Raw genomic sequence first — 23,901 nt, 5'->3', positions numbered from 1 at the left:
TCATCATCTTCATCACCACCATGCCACCACCACCATCATCATCATCATCATTATCATCATCAGCATCATAATCATCATATTATCAATTGTTTAACGATTTTAGCCACAGGCGACCAGCTGGTCTGATGATGCGTTATGGTCGGACGTGAAATATTTGTTTCCACATAATGAACAAAAAAAAACAACATATACATGATCAAATAAATAATCTTAATAACCAACCTACCTTAATGAATAATAATAACATTCACAAACGTATATAGATTGGTTCTCAGACCTATGCATTAATAAACAAGGTAATCTGAGATTAACATACTTCCACCCTATTAGCCATATGTATGTACTTAAAAAATAACATGACACGCTCTGTCCGCCAAACGAAGCCGCTTCCAGTCCGCCTGCCAGAATCTGACACAGGCCAAATCCGCTCGAGTTGGACATCGGTCGATCAGTTCAAGCCGGCTCGGTCTATATAGCAAAACGACAAGGTCGAACTATCTGCTCGAGTTGGCCTTGCTGCGGCCGAAAAATATCTAAATCATTCTAAAGTCTGCATTTAACTTCCTATAGCACCAAATCCGAGGAGGACCGAGATAGGCCTACTTGTAGCAATATCAATGTGTAAAAATTTGAAGTAAATAGGTTCAGCGGTTTGAGGGTTTTGAGCAATACCCTTCAGCTCTTCTTTGGAGAGACGAGGGTAAAAATTATTTCGATATTTTCCCCTGTATTACTATACGTTACTCTACAACTCCAGCTTGTATACAATTCAATACATACAATACAACATGCTTTTCAATTATGCCAAAACATTTGAAATATCTTCCCCCGCACGTTTTTGTTTGTAAGTTTTTTACAATTTGTTAAACTGCTATGTCCAGATAGTCTATATCCTTTCAAAGATCAGTTTAAATATTTGTTCAAATACATTTCAAATCTGTTTTACTGCTCTGTAATATCATTCAATATGTTTTATTTTAGACAACTTTCATGGGCTATCCTGGCATCTGTCCTTTTTAATATGCCGGAAAAAATTGATTTGATTTAATGTCATATGTCATGATATGCCTAGATAATAATATGTTCATGGTGTGGTCCCATATTTAAGCATGTCAAATGTTTTTGTTGTCAAATAAAATAGTCTGTACCGAACTTTACGCTGAAGATTGAAGCGATCACCCACACTAAGGGCCGCCATGAGGAGAAAATTTAACGGGGAAAGGGTTGATGTGGTCCACCAGTTACGAGCGTGAAGCGCGAGAAAGATTGCTCAAAAGTTTGGGGGGCCTGTCAATTTGGAAGGGCCCATTATTACGGGACCCATGCCATTATTGAGGGCCCATTATAGTAATTGTTATTTTTGGGGAAAAAATGCTACCTGCAATTCCTTGTGCTCCCTGGTAAGCTTGGGCCGCCGAAGATCTTTCCTCCCTGACCCGCCCCAACCCTCCCCCTCTCCGGTGGCCTTGTTCACACTGCTCTTTTAACATTCTAAGCAAAACTCCGGACACAACCCGGAATTTTCCAATCACCCGGACTAGAAACTCCGTAGTTGTGCTTTGTAAACGGCAAACTTATGATTCGGGTTGTCAAATATATCGGGTTCAATGTGCGGGAAAAATTCGGAGTTGGACAGCTCAGGTAAAACACCAAATTCGCTTCCGGATAATATGCCTTAACTGGCGCCTACCGCAGCTGTGATCAGGTAGACATAACCTTTTCTAGCAACTGGCTAGGCCACAAAACTTTCGTATATAAACTTTACAACAAAATTGCTGATTTAATTCGTATAATAAACAAAAAAAAATTCTTTAAAATTGACAATTATTGCGGCTCCATTACGACTCGAGAATGGGTACGACTCATGGGATCAACCCAGACTTTTAGTTCGATGTAAATAGAAATGCATCCGGTATCACTCGGGAATTAGTGTTTATTCTGACCTTGGCATGGCAGTGTAACAAGGGTACGGTAGACGTTTCAGGAATTAGTTATAATTTCAGAATCTTTTTAGATTGAGGCTCAGTTTCTTTCCAGTTTCGCAAATAATACTGATAATGGAGACATATCAAACTAGAAAAACTTATAGCATCGACAACATATTATATTTAAGCCTTAACCTGTCTCTGTTTCTGCCGGATGTCATGAGTCCTTTTAGGGGTGGCGCCCGTCGGGATGTGCTTCCCCCTTCCATCCTCCCACCCCAGTCTTAAAGAAAAAACAATTCGTATGATAGAAAAAAATAACCTTTGAAACCCTTGATTTTGTCATACATACATACATACTGAACATACTGTACATACATAGATATAGCGCCCTTTGCAGAGGCGCTGTATCGAAATTTGAATTGTCCATAAACTTGTTGAAAAATGAGGGTTTTCGTTTTCGCTAGGCTAGGAAATTTAGTTTCAGTGGACCTTTAATTGACTCCAAACGACCTGTCAGCAGGTTCTGGCTGTTACGGGAACTTCTAGGTTGCAAGAATCAAGGTCCGGTCGCATGCGAGGTCTTCTCGAAACTCTAACAACTATCAGTTTCATGAATTTCAATGACGTCGTCAGGTCTGTTCTCGTAAAGTTGTGATTTATTTATTTAAAACATATACAGGATACAATTTCAGACAATATGTAGCAGTGTTTTTAAAAATGGTCCTGTTTAGATTAAAACAATTGAGAAGAGTCTTAATTTCGATGCAAGTTTATTCTACAACACACAGAATAGGCCTACTGATTTTATTTTTTTTTACGTTAACAATGTTAATATCACAAGGTAAGGTAATACAATTAATGATACACGTCTTAGTCAAATATTAAAATAATAACATTCAATAGTAAAAAGATCAGTAAAATTGTTTTAAGAAATATAAACAGCTTAGTCATACTATACCATTATATACATGTACGTCTTGGTTATATTTAAATTTACTTTTGGCGGTACAATGTTAAGTGAATCTGCAGTTCTTGTGTCATACCCTTGTCAGATCAAATACCATTTCTATTCAATTACAAGTTCTATGAAGTGCAATGCCGTTTAAACATTAAGGGCCTAAACATGCAATGCTATGCAATTTCCATGAAAAATTTCTTCTCCATGTACAGTATAATCAAAGTTATTTGTAACTATGCGTGCTGCTCTCTTTGGCAATCTGTGAATTAGGTTGTTTTAAATCATTCAGCCACTTTGAGAATTTAGTTGAATGTACTGAAGCTATATACCGTGTTAACATGTTATTTTTGACTTTTCAAAAATAATGAACTCAAATACAAATTTAATTTTTACATCATATTTTGTTTTATTTTTGATAAACATTCAGGGGTCAGAAAATATCAATACAGTATTTAATAACTTTCTGAAAATTAAAATAAAATATACTTTCTTTTTCAAGAACTGTGGAAAGCACAAAGACAATGCCTACTTAGCTGCTAAGTCTAATACATCCAGAATTATTATTACATTTGTACATAATCATTGTCATGACAATTAGTGAGGGCGCACTTACCCTGAACTCTAGCATAGGCGAATTCGAGTTATAACCCTTTTACATTTAAAAAAGTTAAAATAAACAAATCACACATATTAGATAAAATAAACACTACTAAAATCAACACCAATTAAAAAGTAACATTTTAATTATAAAGAACAATATTTGCGTCGATTTCCACGGTATTTACCCAAATGTTGTCATATCATAAAAGTAATGATTGTATTATATCAGAGAGCAGTCACCTCCCTAATTATATTAACATTATAAGTACATACATAAAAATTGTGGAGAAAACTATGTGATATATATATTGTGTAGAAATATATACACTATCTTGAATTGCAAAAAATTATATGTATGTAACAAAACTTCTCTCTTTAGAAAAATATTATGACTACATAATCAACACGTACTACTATTTCTCATGATTTTAATTTGCAATTAAACAATAAACTTTACAAACATTTAATAATAATATAATAGTTTTTAATATAGCACCCTATAATATCTGTCAGAGCGCTATTAAACACAAAGGAAAAAAATTTGATATTAAAAAGATGGTTTTTTTGGTGGCCTTAAGCATATTCAAGGAGTTTGCCGCCTTAATAAATATAGGGAATAGGGAGCTACATTACGTACATTATATTAACTAAAATTAACATTACATTAACTAAAATAATACTGTAGCACTAACTAAAACTATACTAATATCCAACTTAATTATCATCAGACACATGACATTATACTTATTATGATGTTAACTAATTGTATACTTATAATCATTAAAACGTTGTGACATTATTATATATAATATTTAACAAAAATTAACACTAACATATAATTTAATAAAATTAAAAATACTAATATAATTAGACATTAACATTAATTAACATTACACAATATAGGATTAATGATCGAGAATATAAAAGCGTAATTAACTTTTTTATTGTCGCGCCTTGATGAGCAATTACTATGCATAACTGAGATGAATTAATTATTAATTTACAATTAATAATTACAATCAGATAAGAGTGGCCATCAAAATATGAAAAGTATAACTTCAATTTGAGTACCAAGACCTGGAATGAATATTTGTTTATGTACATATGGTAAATTATTACCTAATATAAACTCAAAATCATCTTGCATGCATGATTGAGTTTCTTAAGACCCTCTATATACAATATTATCATTAAAACACACATGATTTGTTTGCTAATCCTTTCCATAAAACATTATTATTATTATTTGGAGCATATCGAATACACTGGAAAACATAGGATCTAATCTATCACAAAGACATTTATGTATCTATGTATTAGAGTACAATATAACTTTTATTAAGATGAACACATGATTGAAGCATAAAATATGATTGGTCAAAAAAAAGTGGTGGGAAATATATTTACTTGTTGACTAAACTGCAGGCCTGAATTATGTACATGCCAAATCAAGTGTATGTAAAATTACTATAATATATAAAAATTACTCCGCTCACGCTCAAATAATTCTTTCTGTAAATCTATTAAAACATTCCATTATAGAAGACAGCACCAATTTTACTAGAGGGTAGTACATAATGTCAAAGAGTATAAATAGAACAAGAGAGCAAAGTCCAGTTCGTAAAAACGTCATGCATGTGTAGGACGCCAACTAACGGTTGTATATTCTTTTTATTACCCAGTGCAGGGCTGCGCAGCGCGGTAGAAGTACGCCCGCTATAAACTCAGTAAGCAGAAAACAAAAGCACAATATCTTGTGGAGAACAGATAAACAGACAAACCTACAGTGCGCGGTGCAGTACTGGGTAATAAAACATATACAAGCGTTAGTTGGCGTCCTACACTAGCTGCGTAGAGCGTATCGTTTTTTTACGCTCCCAATGAGCGTTGTTGGCTCTCTTGTTCTATTTATACTCTTTGATAATGTTAATCAACAATAAACTATAGAGGGCAGCACCTAATGTTAAACAATAAAACACTATTGAATGCAGCACATAATATTAAACAATAACATATATCATCCAAGTACAATTTATTTTACCACTTGGTATTTAAAACTTGCAAGCAAGATTAATGTAATGTTTTAAAGTATATTTCTGTTATCAAAATTTCTTTAAAATGGATAAATAATTTATATATTTCAACTCTATCAGCTTAAAATTTATCTAGATATTCATATATTTTGGAATGTTTTTTAAATCTAATATTTATAAATTACCAACAATGCAAAACTACTCATGTATCTGTATAAAAATTAAATGAAATTATACTTGTAAAAATATAATGAAATCATTTTATATTAAACACATAAATTGGTTCACCATAGCCTTTCATACATTCTCATTAAAAAAAAAAACATATTTTGTAATTTTGGATCACACAGAGACAAGCAAGCACCATTACTTTAGAGCACATATGCATTTTCCATATATGGCTCAACATATGGTTGAACAAATATGGCTAAATTTGTCATTTGTTTAAACATTTCAGATTACACATTAATAAATTATTTAACTAGCAAATTCTACAGACTACATCACCTTCAGCTGATTCAAAGTATATTAAAGTTTTTTGCATCATTAAGATCTGTCAAGATAATTTAGTTTAGTTTAGTTTTAATTTATTTTCTTCAACAGAAATCTGTTATATGCCCATATATAGTCATGATGTGCCAGTACATGACTGTGGTGTGATGTCATCATGCACATGTCTTGGTCAAATACAGTTTGATATCCTGGACAAAACTTTAGACCTCATAATGGAGCTGTTGCTAATCAATGGATCTGTGATTCAGCTGCTGCAACCATTCCAGCAAATATGGATTTTGAATTAGCCAATAACGTCGCAGGCTTATCATACTCAGCAACCTGTAATAAAATGTAAATAGAAGCTTACAATCTATAATTTATTTTTTTAGACCCAAAATTAAATGTAATGTAAAACTGTAAAAGAAAATTAAGGGTTTGTAGAGATCTCCATCGTTCAATAGACACACAGTGCTAACACCAGCTTAGTCAAATGAGCGAAAAGTGTTTTAGGCTATACATTAAATTAATACTTGCTAATTAACTAGAACATATGGGACAGGCCCTCGGGACCCACAAAATAACAACGTTCTTGAATGATTTTGAGAAAGTACAGTAAGGTAACAAACAGTTAAAAAAAGACATAGAATATGTACATTATTTGTACTATATAATTCTGATTATTATTATTACTACAATGAAATTTTAAGAGATTTAAATAGTAATACCTTTCCAGCATCCATGACAAGAATCTTATCACAGTCCATTATGGTGTTGAGTCTATGAGCTATTGTTAGCATTGTGCAACTTTTGAATTCTTCACGGATTGTCTTCTGAACCAAACTGTCTGTTTCAGTATCAATGGCTGCCGTGGCTTCATCTAGCATCAACACCTGGAATTCAATGATCATTATTACAAAAAAATAAATTGAAGCTTGCATGGTGAAGTAACAATATGTTAAATGCTTGCAGTCAAAAAACAAAGGTAGTTCTAAAAGGAGCAGGGTTTTTTGAGAACATCCAATGTTTCGATTATTCTCCTGATGACTATCGAATCAAATCAATCAGAACTTTGGATATTCTGAACAAAAAAATAACAGTTCTATTCAAGCATTTGATGTTACAATATATTTTTATCAAAATATAAAAGATGGAAGAACGTTGATATAATGATGACTATGATGAAGATAGAATAATGTTAATAATGAAGATGATGATGATGAAGATGATGATAATAAAGATGGACGAATAAATGAATGTGATTATGTTGATGGTATGACAACATTAATGCACTGACTGGTACTAGTATGGGAATTTATATTGCACTTCTTCCTTGCGGTTATAAAGCGCAGTTCTTTTCCCTGGTCATTGGGTCCACATGCTAAGTGTTGCTACTGGTAATCAGCGCAGGAGCAGGCAACCCCACCAGGTACCCATTTATACTCCTGGGTGGAGAGAAGCCATGCAGATAAAGTGTATTGCTCAAGGACACAAGTGAAATGTACAGCGAGGGATTGAAACACCGTCCTCAAGGTTGGGAAACCAAACCGTTCCCGCTGCGCCAAACTTCTTCAACACCGAGTTATTAAATCAGAAGTATTCCTTACCCTACTGTTGCGCAGCAATGCTCTGGCCATACAGAGTAACTGCCTTTCACCAACTGAAAAATTATCTCCTCCTTCAACGACAGCTGACTCCAGCTTATTATCTAATGATTGAATCTGAAAAAAAAAATGTCATTTTTTGAGAATTTTAGATTTGTTTATATTTGTATTAGTAAATTAGACATTGTCTTGTTTATGTAGTAATACATATGTACACATTGATATTAGCCAATACTAAAACATGGTTGAATCACAGCTTTGGTGTTGCATGGTGTGGCAGGGGTTCTAATAGGTTACACTGGTTCAAAATGATTTGAAAAAAGATTCCCTTTAAGTTTTATTACAGAAAATGACAACATTTATATTCGACTTGGGGGGGGGGGGTGTGTCTTACTCACATCCATTGCAACCCCCAACAATACAGGTTTGAAAAGTGCACAATGACCAGGAGACTGAATGCCTCAAGCGCAGTAAGAACAGATTGATTTTGCAGATACCAGTGCTACATAATTATTACACACCATAAAATTGAATACAATAAAAGGCCAACTCAGACAGCATTGTATGACATAGCACGATGCAATGTATCATCTGGGACAGGCTTTAGGTCTTTGGGAGAGTATTAAACATGCTTGATATTCTACGACGCGACTGTCCCTGACACAGACCTGTCACGTCTGCATTTACGTCACACAAACCCAGCGTGTAAACTAACGGTGTCGGGCTGCATCGTATAACACTGTCTGAGTTGGCTTTAACTGATACTATTCGCCAATGTTCTTTTACCTTTTCCTTCATGTATGTTCTTTCAAGTGCCTTCCATAAATGTATATCCTCGAAAGAATTATTAGGATCCAAATTGTATCTGTAGTTATTTAAATGTTGGGAGAAATAATGCGTAAGGCAATGAAATGTTCAGGCCAAAAATGTACACATGTCCAATGCAACCAAAGAATTCCCATAATGCAAAAGAATTCTTAAAGTGTGCATCTAATATATCCCATGATATAAAATACATCCTAATAGAAATTAATAGGATACAATTCCTCAGTGTAACAGTACATATATTTATTTAAAATAAAATAAATTGAGACAAGAGCTTTAACTAGCTCAAATTGGCTTGTTATGGTCAAGATATTGTATATCAAACAATACAACAGTAAACATCCCACAATGCAATACTGAAGCCTGGTTCTCACGAGAGCCCTAGTATCCGGATCGAGAGTTAACCGTTAGCGCTAACCGTTAGCACCTGCGTGAGAACGGCCGATCGGTTAGCACTAACCGTTAGCGGTACCCGGATACCGCTAACGGTTAGCAAGCGCTATCGGTTAGCAAGTTGAGCGCGTTTTTATTATCAACCAATCACACATACACGTTTACAATTTCCAGTTTTTTATTGGCCAGTGATTCGATCATCATATTCTTGGTATCCGGATCGGGATCTTCTCGTATGGACGCACAGCAGCTAACGGTTAGCAGGATCCGGATCTTGCTAACTGTTAGCTGCCATGTGAGAACATAGCCTATGTCCAACTATACACAAGAATTTATTCTATCAAGTCCTACAGTGCAATAGAATAATGTCCCACAATACAAAAATATGTAGTGAGCAATGCAACATTATAAATCTGATTATCTGAATAATACTGTAAATTAATGTAATGATAATCTTTTCTGTACCTGACAGTTCCAAGGAAAAGGACTGGATCTTGTGGAATGATTGACAGCTTTGATCTGAGGTCACTGAGTCCAATCTTACCTAGCGACACACCATCAATTACAATTTCACCATCAGCTGCTTCCACCAATCGGAAGAGACCAACACCTAGCGATGATTTACCTGTAAGGAAAATAAAATTTAAAATATAATTTCATAACTGTATGGCTTATAATTGTTGACATTTGATACCTATGTGAATAAAAGATTAATGATGAAAAGTTGTGTGAACTAGGACAGCTCTGTGCGATGCAGCCCGACATGATTTGTTGTCGTGTCAGGTCTGTGTTAAATGCGATAGGTCTGCATCAGGGACAATCATGTTGTAGAATACAAAACATGTTTAATATTCTCACAACAACCTAAAAACGGTCCCCGTTGATTAATTGCGTCGGGCTACAATGTACAACGCCGTACAACCTTTGGCCTTTACTGAACAGAAAATGTTAATTATTTATTAATAATTAAGGTCTGAGAACATTTGAAACTTTACGTACAAGTCAGATAAAAAAAAAACAAGGAAAATACTTCAGAAAATGAATGCATTCTGTAGTACCTGAACCAGTTCTACCCACAATTCCAATCTTCTCCTGCGGCTTAATTTCTATGTTCACACCCTTCAACACAAGAGGGAGCCCATCCCTATAGCGCATCTTATAGTTCTTGAATTGTATTTTGCCTTTCTGTGGCCATTCTGCAGTTGGTTTTGTTTCTTCTATAGTAGCTGGCGCCTCAGGTTTTAAATCGCGTACGTAATTTAAGATTCTCTCGACAGAAGTGAAACGTGCTTCAGTCTCTGAAGCCATTATAACTAAAAATTGGAACATCCCAGTTATCTGTGAAGGCAATAATAGTTTAAACATAGAATCTATAATACAAAATCTTAAATCTTAAACTGAAATCACATAGATCATTAGTTTTATGTTATAATAAATACAATGGAGAATTTGTATAGCACCTGTTAGATAATAGTATGTCACTGGCGCTTAAAGATACTGTACAAGAATTATTGATTAGAGGCTTTAAGGAGGGTCTTGAATGCATCAGTATGAGAAGTTGATCTAAGTTTAGATGAAAGTATGGAGTTATAAAATAAATGTATTTATACCTCCATGGTGGAAGAGAGTTCAATAATAGGGAGCCTTCGATTTGTGCGATATGATGCTAGAACGGAATCACTCATGCGTGACCGCCGATGTAGATTTGGCTAAATTGCATTCCAGAATCTACTCGACGAAGTGACCTTAACGTTTTCGCATGCGCAGATGACTTTTAGTGACGTCATTACGTTCTACGTCCTACTGCCGTCGTGCAACCGAAAACTCCCTAATTCCGTAGCGGCGAAAGAAAAAGAATGTTTGATGGTATGAACATGCAGAATTTGAGGAACAGATAACCTGAGAGAGTTTGACTGTCTTGTGGAACGTAAAGATAATTGTTGTTAGATTGATTTGGTGGTCTATCAGTTATACACTATCAGATCGCCTACTTATAAGACTACAAAGGAGGACTGCTTTAGGGTATGGGAGTGGACTGCGCTACTACTTTCTTGGGATGTTCAAGGGAGCATTTTAGTTTTAGTAGGCTCTATAATAATGATAATTACATTCCAAATTAAAATTAAATAAATCAAAGTTTATAATAGTGGTCTGTCTATGCAGACACACCTGAATTTATAATTTAAGTATAATTATCTAGATTATGCTGATGATAAAATAATTTTGAAGGGTTGTTTTAAAGTGTACCAGGCATAATGAATAGTTCTATTTTTGTAAAGGGGTGTTGTTACTGGTTCCCATTCACAAATATATATATATAATAAATTTAGCTTTGTCAAGTATCATGGAGTTATAACTCTTTCATGGTTCCATAGATATTTTACAGTAAAAAAAAACAAAGCAAAAAAACAGAAAAACTAACTGTCAGTAAGAAACATTTTTAAATACATATAAATAAATATTTTGAAATATAACAAATTGTCTTTTGAATGACCACTGCAGCGTTTTTATTCGAGGGGGCATTTTTTGGGGGTGTTTATTCAAAGCGGGGTGTTTATTTGAATAAATACAGTAATTGACACCCACCTGGACAGTATATGATACAACAAGGCCAGCGTCTGAAGGAGAGATGTTGTCCTTGAAAATAACAATCAGAAGGTTAGTGAGGGTCGAGATGATAATCACAATTGTTTCAAGTCGGATACCTGCCCATCGAGTAGAGATACGGAACAAAAGGTACGGCAAAGACTGGTAGTCGAGCAATTCTTTAAATCTGAAGAGAGATTACAAAATTACATAAACATAATTATCAGGCACAGATCACTCAAAAAAAAAAAACAAGGTTTATCAGACATCACCAAACAAAAAAAGACACATTAAAAAACAAATAACTAGTCTGTCACTTGTGGTAATGCCACCTGTACTCAAGTTTGTCAAAATGAGGGAATGCAGTAGCATAAGGTGGTAGGGCTGGGGATAACAAAATCTTGCACCCCATGTTGTCCTACCCAACCACTAGAATTTTTTTGAGCACAAAATGAATTCACCCAAGTACATAAAAACAATGCCAAGCCAGAAATTCCCAAACGAGGAATATGATATCCCCAATATAATCCTAAATTTGGTGGGGCTGAGGTGAGCAAATTTTGAAAACAGACATCCCTAGATGTCCCGTGGGCTGGATAAACATATTTGGTGGGCTGAATTTGGCCCACGGGCCAGGGGTTGAATACCGAGGATATAAAGGCTATAAAATAAATCTTTTTAAATTGTTATTAAGCTGACTTACCTTTCTATGAATTCACTGGTTTTATTATATGCATGTATTGTTGAAAGACCCTGGACTGTTGCACTAATGTGTGAATAGTATGGTGATCGGCAGACATTTTCAATTCTTTTCAAGTCGCGTATCCCACGTCGGTACAGAGTCAGAATAAAAGCAAACACCAAGGCGAGAGGGACAACCGCGATGAGAAAATATGGAAATACAAAGGCGATGACGAGTAATGCAAACAGGACAATAAGTGAGTTTTGAAGAAACAATTCAAGATTCAAAGGTAGAAGTGTGTCAACTAAAATAAAATATAAAAGAATTATAAAAATCTTTAATATATATGAATAGATTATAAATATAACAGCATACAATTGTAAATAATTTCTTTGCATTTATTTCAGACATAAATTTAACATGAATATCATAGATATTAACAGTCAAAAGTCAATAACAGTGACAAAGATAATACAATAAACAAGAGCATCAATGATGCAATAGCACACTTAATTGACAATGGCAATAAATTTTGGGGAAAAACATTCACCGCTCAGTTAACCTTTGGAACAATCTTCCCTCAGATACATGCAATTTATTAAATTCTTTAACTTTTCATTCTTTCAAAAATTTGATTTCATTTACAACTGTTCATTTTGCTTTTTTTTTTTAGTAATAAATTCTTAAAGTATTATTACATAATCTTAAGATGTTTTTGAATATTAACCCTACCATAAGGAAGAACAATGTAAATTGATTAAGTATTCAGAAGTAAAGAAAGATCTCTATCTATATATCTATCTATATATAACGTTTGAGTGTTGTCGGTGGGAACTGGTGTGGTCATGGAGTGTGTTGTTAGTTACAACTATTGAACAGTAACATTTTTAACTAGTCATATTATGCAGAATTATAGTAGCGATCTACTAATACTGTAATATTTATTTATATATTGTACAATAGAAATAGCCATGGTAAATTGTGGAAAGAAAGTCCCTTAGTGACGACAGTTGCCAGGTTGAGCAAAAATTTCTCCATAGAATCGCCGACTATGGAGTACATGCGCACAATGGACATTTTTTAATGACATTCTGTTCAGACAGTCACTGACAATCAGTAGACGGCGTCGTGTTGTCTGACCCCCACAGGGAGTGGAGTGGGATATACGGCGTCTTGTTGTCTGACGCCCACAGGGAGTGGAGTGGGATAGACGGCGTCATGTTGTCTGACCTCCACAGGGAGTGGAGTGGGATAGACGGCGTCGTGTTGTCTGACGCCCACAGGGAGTGGAGTGGGATAGACGGCGTCGTGTTGTCTGACGCCCACAGGGAGTGGAGTGGGATAGACAGTGTTGTGTTGTCTGACCTCCACAGGGAGTGGAGTGGGATAGACGGCGTCATGTTGTCTGACGCCCACAGGGAGTGGAGTGGGATAGACGGCATCGTGTTGTCCGACACCCACAGGGAGTGGAGTGGGATAGACGGCGTCGTGTTATCTGACGCCCACAGGGAGTGGTGTAGGATTTGTTGGCCAAACGTCGTATGAAGTAGTAAGTGCCCAGCTTTAAGGCAGGTATAACTACATAAGTATCTAAATCTACTAATATACACACCTACTGTATAAAAGTGTTAAACTTAAATAAATTCAATTATTTCTCAATTATCCATGACATAGGTTCCCATTATAAATCTCTTAAGGCCAAAAAAAAATAAATTGTTTGTTTGCCATTTTTTTTTTTTTAAATGATAAATAGGGGCTGGTTGGAAAAGGTCTTTTTGTCTTATTTAGTTTTTTTTTTTAAAGATACTCATCAGATGGAGTAAAAATAACCCACAGCAGCCTAGAATGGCAATATCTTACATCAGACAACAACTTTAGACAAAATTTGTAGGGCATCTGGCAAAAAATAAAAGTAAATTCAGTCACATTTTTTTTTTATTTGTAAAGTAAAAAGCTAAAAGCTTTTTTTAATTTTTTTGTTATTCCGCCCCTATTTTTTTCAGTGAGTTAGGGGCGGGTGGAGAAGGGCAAACAAACATAATTTTTTTGGCCTAATTAGGATATTCAAGAAACCAGATATACTTAAATTCATACCTTCATTTAAGTCTGTGGAGAACCTATTTAATATTCGACCAGTTGGAGTCGTATCGAAGAAACTCATTGGACAGCGAAACACTGTGCGGAACAAGTCATCATGCATGTTAGACGACGCCCGGAGGGTCAACTGTGAAGCAATAAAGGTATTTACTTAGTTAACGAAACCTCACAAATACTCAAAATTTAAAAACTACAGATAATATTTTCAGTTGTCATTCAAATAAAAAAATCCATTCAAAAAATCTGTTTTGTTACTCCGCAAACAGAACTGCTAACAACCAAGTTGGTCCAATGTTCTGCCTTAAAGTCAATTACTAACAGGAAAAAAATGTGAGGTGTCATAACTAGTCTTGTGGTATGCCAAGTGAATTTGATATACAGGTCTCCCTCAAATTAAATACGCCTCCAATTAAAGACCACCTCCAATTAAAGACCACTTTGCTGTTGCCCCAAATAAACAAATGTTTTTTTACATTTATTATTCTAATTAGAAACCAAAGCTTTTAAAGACCATGGCTATCCCAGTCTCAAAAGTGGTCTTTAATTTAAGAAAAAATATCTGAAGTGATATTTTGACATATTTTGAGTTGAGTTACCTATTAAGTTAAATGTGTTTTTGAAGCTATACTCAACCTAGGATCCTGACCTGATTAACGACAAAAACATGGCTTATACAGCCATCTTTCTAAATACAGTATATCAATAAGGAGCTTTTTATTGCACGACAACGGTAATGACGTCACTAAAAGTCATTTGCGCATGCAAGAACGTTAAGGTCACCTCATCGAGAAGATTCTGGAATGCAATTTGGCCAAATCTATGTATGCAGAGAATGTAGGACGCCAGGTAGAAGTGAATCCGTTCTAGCGTCGCGTTGTCCCACAAATCAAAAGCTCCCTAATAACTCATTTTATCACAACAGCTCACAGATAACAGAGCAAAGTAGTAGTATGGAGGCAAACATTCAATAAAGTGAGAAATATTTGTGTGAATATTACCTTTGCAAATATTCCACTCTTGCATGCTGCGAATATTATAATGGCAACAAGAGTAAGTCCATAAACAAGAGTATAGAAATTCAAATCTGGGTTGTCCGCTATACTATCACTTATCACTTCGGTACCATTTACAATAATTGTTGTGTTCTGTAAGAAAATAAAGGTGAAAATACTAAAGTATATCAGCATCAAAACTTGATTTTCAAAATCCATTAGTAGATATAAAAGCTGTGAAAAAAAATTCTTTCAGTGGCAAATGATCTACAATAATACTCAACAGGTTTTCAATTCAAACACTGCCAATTGTTCTTGTGTAATACTCCAGGCTATATAAATCTTTGTCCACACTATCAAATTTTATGTGATATGCCCATATATACAGTAGTCATGATGTGCCCATATATAGTCATGATGTGCCCATATATAGTCATGATGTGCCCATATATGTCATATTACACCCAAATATGGGCATATCAGAATTAACTTTCCTAACATGCCTAATAAATGAAGGTTGTTATTTTTGTTATTTACGATCAGTAATTATGTAGTATTTAAGATTAGTCTGGGGGGCCTGATGACAGGCCTTGGCCTCCTTGGTCCCCGGCACTTGTTGTAGTTAAGAGACAAGTGAAATAAAAATTAAAGTATATGTAAAGCATATTTGTCACATAAAATTTGATTAGAGGGAACAGAGCCGAAGTACCCCACAAGTCACGCAAGTCTCTCTGAAATCACCCACATTCCACACGAGTAAGAAAGAATTTCCAGAAAATTTGCATGCTTTTTTTTTTGTCTTTCTAAAGCTTGCTGTCAAATGGGCATCATCATATGCAGTAATATACAATAAGATGTATTAAAAAAAATGTCCATACACTAGATCTTACAAAAAGTATCTTCTCCCAATTTGGAACCTCTATCTAAAGTATTGCTACTGTAGGCCTACTTACCCCACTACCAGCGTCAAGCCAGATACTGAGCCAAATGTTGTTGAAGGACAGGGAACCTATCATCAAGACGTAGACACTCAGCAAAATAACAGTCATGAGAACACCCCCCATGGCATTAATGTAGCCTTTGAAGGTAACGCCCTTGATAGCGCCCTCACCCTGCTGCTCTTTCTGAATCAGCTGACCTGCAAATAATAAGAGATATCAGTTATGTAATGTTGCTGTTTATGATTATATCTGTTTCCTCAGTAATTATCACCTCGAAGGACATTAACATCATATAGATAATAAAAACATTTGATGCCAAAGGCAAGGTCAAGGTCATGGAAAATTGTTTTTCTTTTACCCTTGTGCATAAAAGAATTTAACGGAATCACCAATCATACATGGCATGCATACTGCTCGGTATTCAGGTAGAGGCAGAAAATAATGGAATTGTCAACCATACACAGCCTGAGTATTGATCGGTATTCAGGTACAGGCAGAAAATAGTGGAATCGCCCATCATACACAGCCTGTGTATTGCTTTGTATTTAGGTACAAGTAAAAAATAATGGAATCGCCCATCATACACAGCCTGCGTATTGCTCGGTAGTCAGGTACAGGCAGAAAATAATGGAAATAATATAACATGATATCCATTCTCTTTATTATTCGGTACTTATTGCGGTCTAATATTTAATAAGCTACGAACGGATGATTCATGACAGACAGGACTTTTTGACTTTTACCCATCATACACGGCCGCGTATTGTTCAGTATTCAGGCACATGGCGAAGATATGCACTCTATAGAGTGACTGCTCCAATCTATATTATTATTTATTATTATCATTATCATTATTATTATTATTATTACAATATTATTATTATTAATATTATTATTATATGAAGAACAGCTAATTTGTATTTTATTACATTTTTTTCAATTAGGAATAGGTAAAAGATTGCCAAAAACTATAGTAGTCAGTGAGTTGTAAGTAAAAATCACCTTCAAAGGTGTTCTGTGCATATACTCAAGGAGTATAGAACTTCAAAAGGTCTGACTGTCATGGTTTCCTTGGAACGTAATAGCTATTTCAAAAAGTGCTGCCAGGAAGGGGGCGCCTCCTTAAAGATGAGTTTTCGAACGAACTGTATACAAATTCTAACTGGGCGCCCCCTATCTTGTGGCTGTATTTTTTTTTTAATGTTCCATTGCGTGCATACAAAATCAGGGCAGTCGGGCTTCTTGCAATTTTCTATACTCTTTTCTCTGTTTTTCTGTTAGTGGGCATTTACTGTTATACATACATATACTGTGATATACCCATTAAAATCATAATTTTGAAAACCAATACAAAATAGGCATGTGCTTTAAGGCACAGCAAAACAACAATCAACATACCGTATATCAATACAAAAATATTAAACAGCATGCATTTTGAGTTACTACCAACACAAATGCTTCAAGATTGTGAATACTGTAATTTTTAATTATCTACCTTTTGTAATATAACATGCAATTTGACCTTAAGGGTCACAATTTGTTACAAATTTTGATAGAATTGGTTTGAATTTTGAATAAAGTATAATAATAATAACATTATTAGAATCATGCACTGGACTGTTCATAAGCAGTTTTTTTTCTTCTGGATGAACACAACACATAGTGAGGGTTTTGCCACTGGAAAAAACACTATGTGAAGCCTGGTTTCCATAGAATCGCTACACAGTCGCTATAGCGTTTTCAATGCAACCGTTGCACTACGTAGCTGTCCCCGACACAATCGGGAACGCTCCCTGATTCAACTGACCAATCAGCATCGCCAAAAGAGTTGGCGAACCGATTTTATGGACACCAGGCTTCAGTATAGATAGAATGAGGGTTGCCATCCCGAAACCAGCGTACAGTCGCTAAATGTTAAACTGAGTAAATAGGGAGCTTTCGATTTACGCGAAGACGCGACGCTAAAAGATATTCACTCATGCGTGACCGTCCTACCGGGCGTCCTACGTTATCTGCATAGATAGATTCATGCATATCGAAAGCTGCCTATTAGCAAGAGAATGTGGCAGTACTGTATTGAATACCTTTGTACAGAGAAGCCATCATTTTGGCAATAGTACAGGTAGGTCAATTCCAATCAATTATCTGTCATTTGATAGCTTATAATGGTGAGAATATGAATATATTAACAAGTAATCTCTCTCGTTTTGGTCACTGATGCTGGTTTTGGCATGGTAAGCCCCAAATATTAAAACATGAAGTTGTGCTTTTTACTATTGGAACAACAAAATGTGGGTAGAAAGAGTTCTATTTTAATTGGATAACACCAATGGGAAAACCAAAATTACCGCATTAACAGCGAGTCTCACTTACCCTTCTCATCAAAGGAGTCATCTGTGTAAGTAGCATATTTGAAGAATAGTAGACACAGAATTATATTATATGTACACAGTCGTCATGTAAAATTACCTGAACGTCAATTTTTTTTTCTTCTTTTCATGGACCAGGGGCAGATTGCTATAAAACGGTCTTTTCTGGTTAACTCCTCGAATAAAGCCGGCTTTATCACTGAGGCAGTCTTACTAAAGTCATTCCTCTAAGACCATTGCTATAAAACAGTCTTCCCTAAGACCGATTTGAGTATTGAAACGCAAACAACCACTCCCTGGTAACGTAAGATGGAGGGCAACGTATCGAAATGGATGTAAATAAACGCCTTAGACCTATTTTTACAGACGCTGAGAAGTGTGCGGAGTATTCGTTGTTCGATTCTCCGACTTTCACGTTCTAGGCCTAGGTCTTGTCCTTGCACTGTTGAATTAATCGCCAGGATGAAAATGATTTAAGACCGTTTTAAGCCTCCTCCGAGTAGGCTTTAAAATTTAAAAAGGCTAACTGATTAGACTGCTGTATAGCAATGGTCTATAATCATAGACCAGTAGTGACGTCACGATTATAGCCAGCTAACCGTTAAGACCGTCTAAAGACTGCTTATAGCAATCCACCCCAGGGCAGAAGTCAAATTCAGCAGATGTTCTATAAGACAGCATTACAGTTTCTTGTGAAGCTCACTGTGCTTCGTACAGAGGAAAGAGAGCAAATTGTTTTGTACAGGCTTTACTGCCTATTCTATTTCCTGGCAAATGATATATATCTTGAATGCCAAATAAATATTATTAATATTATTATTATTATTATTGATTTAAAATAACGTCTCATAAACTTATAAATATCAAAGGTTTAAATGATTGTGAGATATATGTATATATTCTACTTAGTCCTCTTCTCTTTTTTTTGTGAATTTTTGTAATGTTTTATGTTTTGCATAATATTTATACACGTTGAAAAAAAAAACATACATGGCTTTGTTCACACTATCAAATTGTATTTGACAAATAACTGTCAAAATGCCAATATATGGGCACATCACACAAATATGTCACATCAAATATTTCAGTGTGAACAGAGGTTTATGTCAGAGGGAAGGGCGACATACCTTCATTTTCCATATCCATGGATTCAACGCTTTTGACACTTTTTGATGACATTCGACTGACAGATCGCTTGAAGGAGCCTGTTCTTCCGGAGCCTACAGAGGCGGCATCCTCCTCCCCTTCAAATTCAACCACCTCTTCTTCTTCTTCCTCTTCATTCTCTTGCTTTGCATGGAACGTCTCAATCAAGAGGGCGTATTCGCCTTTCGCTGCAATTAACTCGTCATGGGTTCCAATTTCAGCGATGAACCCATCTTTCATTGTCACAACGTTATCACAATCTTTCAAATACTGAATGAAAGAGATTAACGTTTTGTTTATAGCTGACTGTTAGGTTAGCACAGATTTACAGATAATAAAACAAAATGTAAAAAATATGTAGCAGTCTGAAACAGAATAAAGCAATACAGGAAACACTTCACTTCAATCTTTAATCCTATTATACTGAATGGAACTATTCTTTTATAAACCAATATTTTATGTGCGACTTCTGATACATTGTAAAGCATACAATGATTGGCTCCCTATTTGACAGTTCGGGATACTGTGTGCTGCCCTCTACCAGCTTTTTTAAGACTAAAACTAAGGAGGCAACTCATCACCTAAAGCAGATTTGTTGCTTTTGAATCAAAACATCCCAGAACATAACAAATATTGGCTTAATTACAAGGGAATTATGATTCACACAACACAACAAATTAATACTGAATCAAACTATTCTTTTATAAACCAATAATACAGAGGTACTGTGATGTTTTTATACGTTGCAATGCAGAAACTGATTGGCCTCCCTACTTAACAGTTCTGGATACTGTGTGCTGGTCCCCAACCAGCTTTTCCAGGACTACAACTGGAGAAGCTAAGCACTGCTTAAGGCACGTTTTGGTATTGGTTCAAAATACCCCACATTGTTAAAAAAACACTGATTTTAATTACTACAATACAGTAGTTTGATATCAATACAATGATTAATTACTGTTACTGTAATTGTTATCTTTGGATTTGATTGGATTTCTTCTGTGTGATACACATCAAGGATACTTCACAAAAGTCATGAAGACATTACCTGTGGGGTCCTTCTGCTACACCAGGAAACAATCCCCTACTCTCTTACAAAGAGTGTAGTGTATTCTTTAAGGTGCACATGAAACACTTTGCACACAGAACCAATGGCTTTAAAATAATGTCTCATTCTAAAGACGGTGTGCTTTGGAAAGTTGCATTTCAGCCCTCCAGGTGAAACGCAAGAAAAGTAGCTATGGGAATTGGACCTGGGGACTTAGAGATCTCCACGTTAATTAGGGCACACACCGTGGCTTCTACCAGTTTAACCAACTGAGCTAGCTACTCTATTTGCAATTGTCATTAATATTATTAATTCTATGAGCCATAATACAAATGCTGATTTTTCTATATTCCTTACCTGAAGCTGATGAGTAACAAAGAGAACCGTCTTATCCTTGAGGGCAGTCTTTATACAATTTTCGAAAATGTGTTGTCCTACGTGAGCATCAACCGCACTAAGAGGATCGTCAAGGAGGTATATGTCCTGATCAGCATAGAGCGCCCTTGCAAGGCTTATTCTCTGCTTCTGACCACCACTTAGGTTAATTCCTCGCTCACCAATCTGAACAAATTAAACAATTTTTTCCCAAGAAAGTGTAAAATTTATTACAATTAATACAAATATGACAAGTGACAATTTTCATCATTAGGATTTAAACTGATTTTTAGAACTAGATAAGTTCACGAATTTTATATTAAAAATACCAGCAAACTATATCATAAAGGATAAGAAATTGTTGTTATTGTCAAATTCATTCCATATATATAATTTGACATATTAAACCAAACAATTTTCAAAAACATTTTTACCTCTGTTTCATCTCCATTTGTCAAAATTTTAATATCTGGCTTTAAACTACAAGCCTCTAACACCATCTCATATCTTTCCTGATTAAATTCACGGCCGAACAGGATATTTTCACGTAACGTGGCATTGAACATCCAAGCCTCTTGCGCTGAATATGCAAATGAGCCATTAATGAGGCATTCGCCCTCTAGGAGGTGCATCTGACCAAGAATAGCTGATATAAGGGAAGACTTCCCACTGCCAACAGCTCCACAAACTCCGGTCAATTTTCCCTGGAAAGGTAATAAAGTAATTGAAAAATAACTAAATGAATTTTATAAAAATTATTATCAATATATTTTCATGTCCATATACACATTATCAGGGCTGTATCCAGGAACTGCCATTGGGGTGTGGAAAGATGGACAAACTGGGGTGAGTAAACGGTTAAGATAGAGATAAACTGAATAATAAAATTGTTGATTAAAATGTGAAGATTTAAGATTCCCTTTTAATCTTTGTGGACCTTTTTCTAATTTGGAGGGGTGTGCACACACTCATTGCACTTCCATCCCCACCTGAATATGGGCTTCGTTAAATATTAAATATGTTTGTTTTTGCATTTTTTAAGCACATGAGCTCATTGACAGAGTTTGTATCGTCAAAGAGTGGTCAATAATAATTTTGTTGATTTACCTTTTCAAGATGGAGATCGATGTTATGAAGAACCTCAGCAACACCTTCCGTCAAGACTGGAAGACGTTTAGGCTTTGTGCTTTCTTTCAGAATGCGATCCAACTCTTCGATGGGTACACTTCCACGTCGGTTCACCTCTCTCCGGATGCCGTTGCCACCCTGTTTCTCATCAACCTCTGGCATGTCGACCTGGAAGGATACATCCTGGGTTTCTACAGGTTTTTTCGCAGCGCGGTTATTTTGATTGCTTGATTTTTTATTGCCTTTCTGTCCAGGATTTTGTGGTTCTTTCTTGTCTTGTTTGTCCCAGGCTAGCGATGCATCTGACAAGATGACAGCATATTTAGACTCCTTACTAATATAATGCAGTGGCTGCATGTCATCCATGATCAAAACATTCTTTAATAATAAAGAACAAATAAAACAATTAAATTTGTATAATTTTGGTTATGTTATTGGGTCATATTTTTAACACGTTTAAAGCCACGCCTTTTGTACAAGTTCTGCACCAAATGCAAAAAAAAGTTTACATATGAAAGCATACTTTTCCCAAACTACGTTTCGTCACAAATCATCAAAATTGTGTGTCTATTAAATTGGCGGGAAAACAATTAGGAGACGAGCAAACTGGAAATAGGAAAATTCTTGTTATTGCCTGTGCCAAGTGCACCCTCTGTATGATGAGTATACTTTTCACTGGCAGCGAACGAGTTGACATGCTGATTTCCATCTACGAATACTCATGCAGGATTTAAGAAGATCCTTTCGTATTACTACAGTACTACTTAATATGTAACAGTCTTAACACAGCTAGCCTTTCGGCGGGCAGTTCAGGAAAGTTAAGCTAGGCTCTGCGTGGGCCTCAACTATGCATGATGATGTGGTGCCATCAACTGATTGTTTGGTGGCAGTCAAAGTGTGGATTGTGGAAATAGAAAAGGTATGTCGCACATGCTTCGCCACATTTAATCTCCATGGAATCGAATCACATCGACTCGGTTGACGGAATGTTTAAATGCATTCCAATCACAACAGAGGCTGAAATACGTACATGCTTAACAAGCACCCGCATGTGTTTGTGAATGTTTCTACCACTGTCGCTTTGTGGGACCTTAGCAACTATATCCAAGAGGTAGAGCTTAGCAGAAAGATCCATTAGAAGTGTAATGCTCTGTGAGGAAATTCTCAATGTTTTCAGTCTGCAGAATAATTCTGCCATTGCAAGATTTGAACCCAACACGCTCAAATGGAAAGGCATGTGCCATTCGTGTGCCTACTACCATTCTACAACTGTAATTCTTTAAATCCTAACCTACCTGCATTCTTCTGACAGCTATGCCAGCTTCAGCAAGTAACCTAATGGCCCATGTCAGAGGTCCCAGTACAAAACGCAGTGTGTTTAACAGAGCCACCAGCGTGAAAACCTCAGACGCTGTGAGGGTATTTCCAAAACCTATATGAATCAGTACGCAGCAAACTGTTGCAATGTTGGGAGTGATTGGAGCGATTGAGATGCTAATACTCTGAAGGTATCCAGCTTTTTCTAGAGTCCCTTTTTCTTCCTTCCTAATGCCTAGACATAAAGAAACAAATACTTGTGAAAACAACCACAAAATAACAAAGGAAATTATCAAAATAATTATATAAATTTGTCCAGGGCTAAAACTAATGGATAATTGGATGGGTGAATGGATTGATAGATGATGGGTAAATGGGTGAGTATATGGG

General features: G+C 35.7%; 1 protein-coding gene across 1 annotated transcript in view; it reads right to left on the bottom strand.

Moving 5' to 3' along the window:
- Positions 1-5,316: 5,316 nt before the first annotated feature.
- LOC117101352 (multidrug resistance-associated protein 5-like) overlaps positions 5,317-23,901 on the bottom strand; it is a 34,435-nt gene continuing 15,850 nt past the window's right edge. Inside the window, exons 8-23 of the mRNA XM_033241325.1 lie at positions 23,490-23,746; positions 22,174-22,572; positions 21,501-21,770; positions 21,049-21,252; positions 19,628-19,916; positions 16,144-16,328; positions 15,197-15,343; positions 14,196-14,325; positions 12,123-12,405; positions 11,420-11,606; positions 9,892-10,171; positions 9,299-9,458; positions 8,402-8,480; positions 7,619-7,732; positions 6,740-6,904; positions 5,317-6,353 (exon numbers count right to left, since the gene is read on the bottom strand). Coding sequence (XP_033097216.1) covers positions 6,261-6,353; positions 6,740-6,904; positions 7,619-7,732; positions 8,402-8,480; positions 9,299-9,458; positions 9,892-10,171; positions 11,420-11,606; positions 12,123-12,405; positions 14,196-14,325; positions 15,197-15,343; positions 16,144-16,328; positions 19,628-19,916; positions 21,049-21,252; positions 21,501-21,770; positions 22,174-22,572; positions 23,490-23,746 — 3,242 coding nt within the window. The 3' untranslated portion in view covers positions 5,317-6,260. The remainder of the gene's footprint in view (positions 6,354-6,739; positions 6,905-7,618; positions 7,733-8,401; positions 8,481-9,298; positions 9,459-9,891; positions 10,172-11,419; positions 11,607-12,122; positions 12,406-14,195; positions 14,326-15,196; positions 15,344-16,143; positions 16,329-19,627; positions 19,917-21,048; positions 21,253-21,500; positions 21,771-22,173; positions 22,573-23,489; positions 23,747-23,901) is intronic.

This window comes from Anneissia japonica, unplaced genomic scaffold (assembly GCF_011630105.1).
Source record: "Anneissia japonica isolate Jap-2015-1 unplaced genomic scaffold, ASM1163010v1 scaffold2293_len299155_cov175, whole genome shotgun sequence".
Classification (NCBI taxonomy): Eukaryota; Metazoa; Echinodermata; class Crinoidea; order Comatulida; family Comatulidae; genus Anneissia; species Anneissia japonica.
The sequence above is the reverse complement of the archived record's forward strand: the minus strand, read 5'-3'. Positions and strand labels throughout refer to the sequence as shown.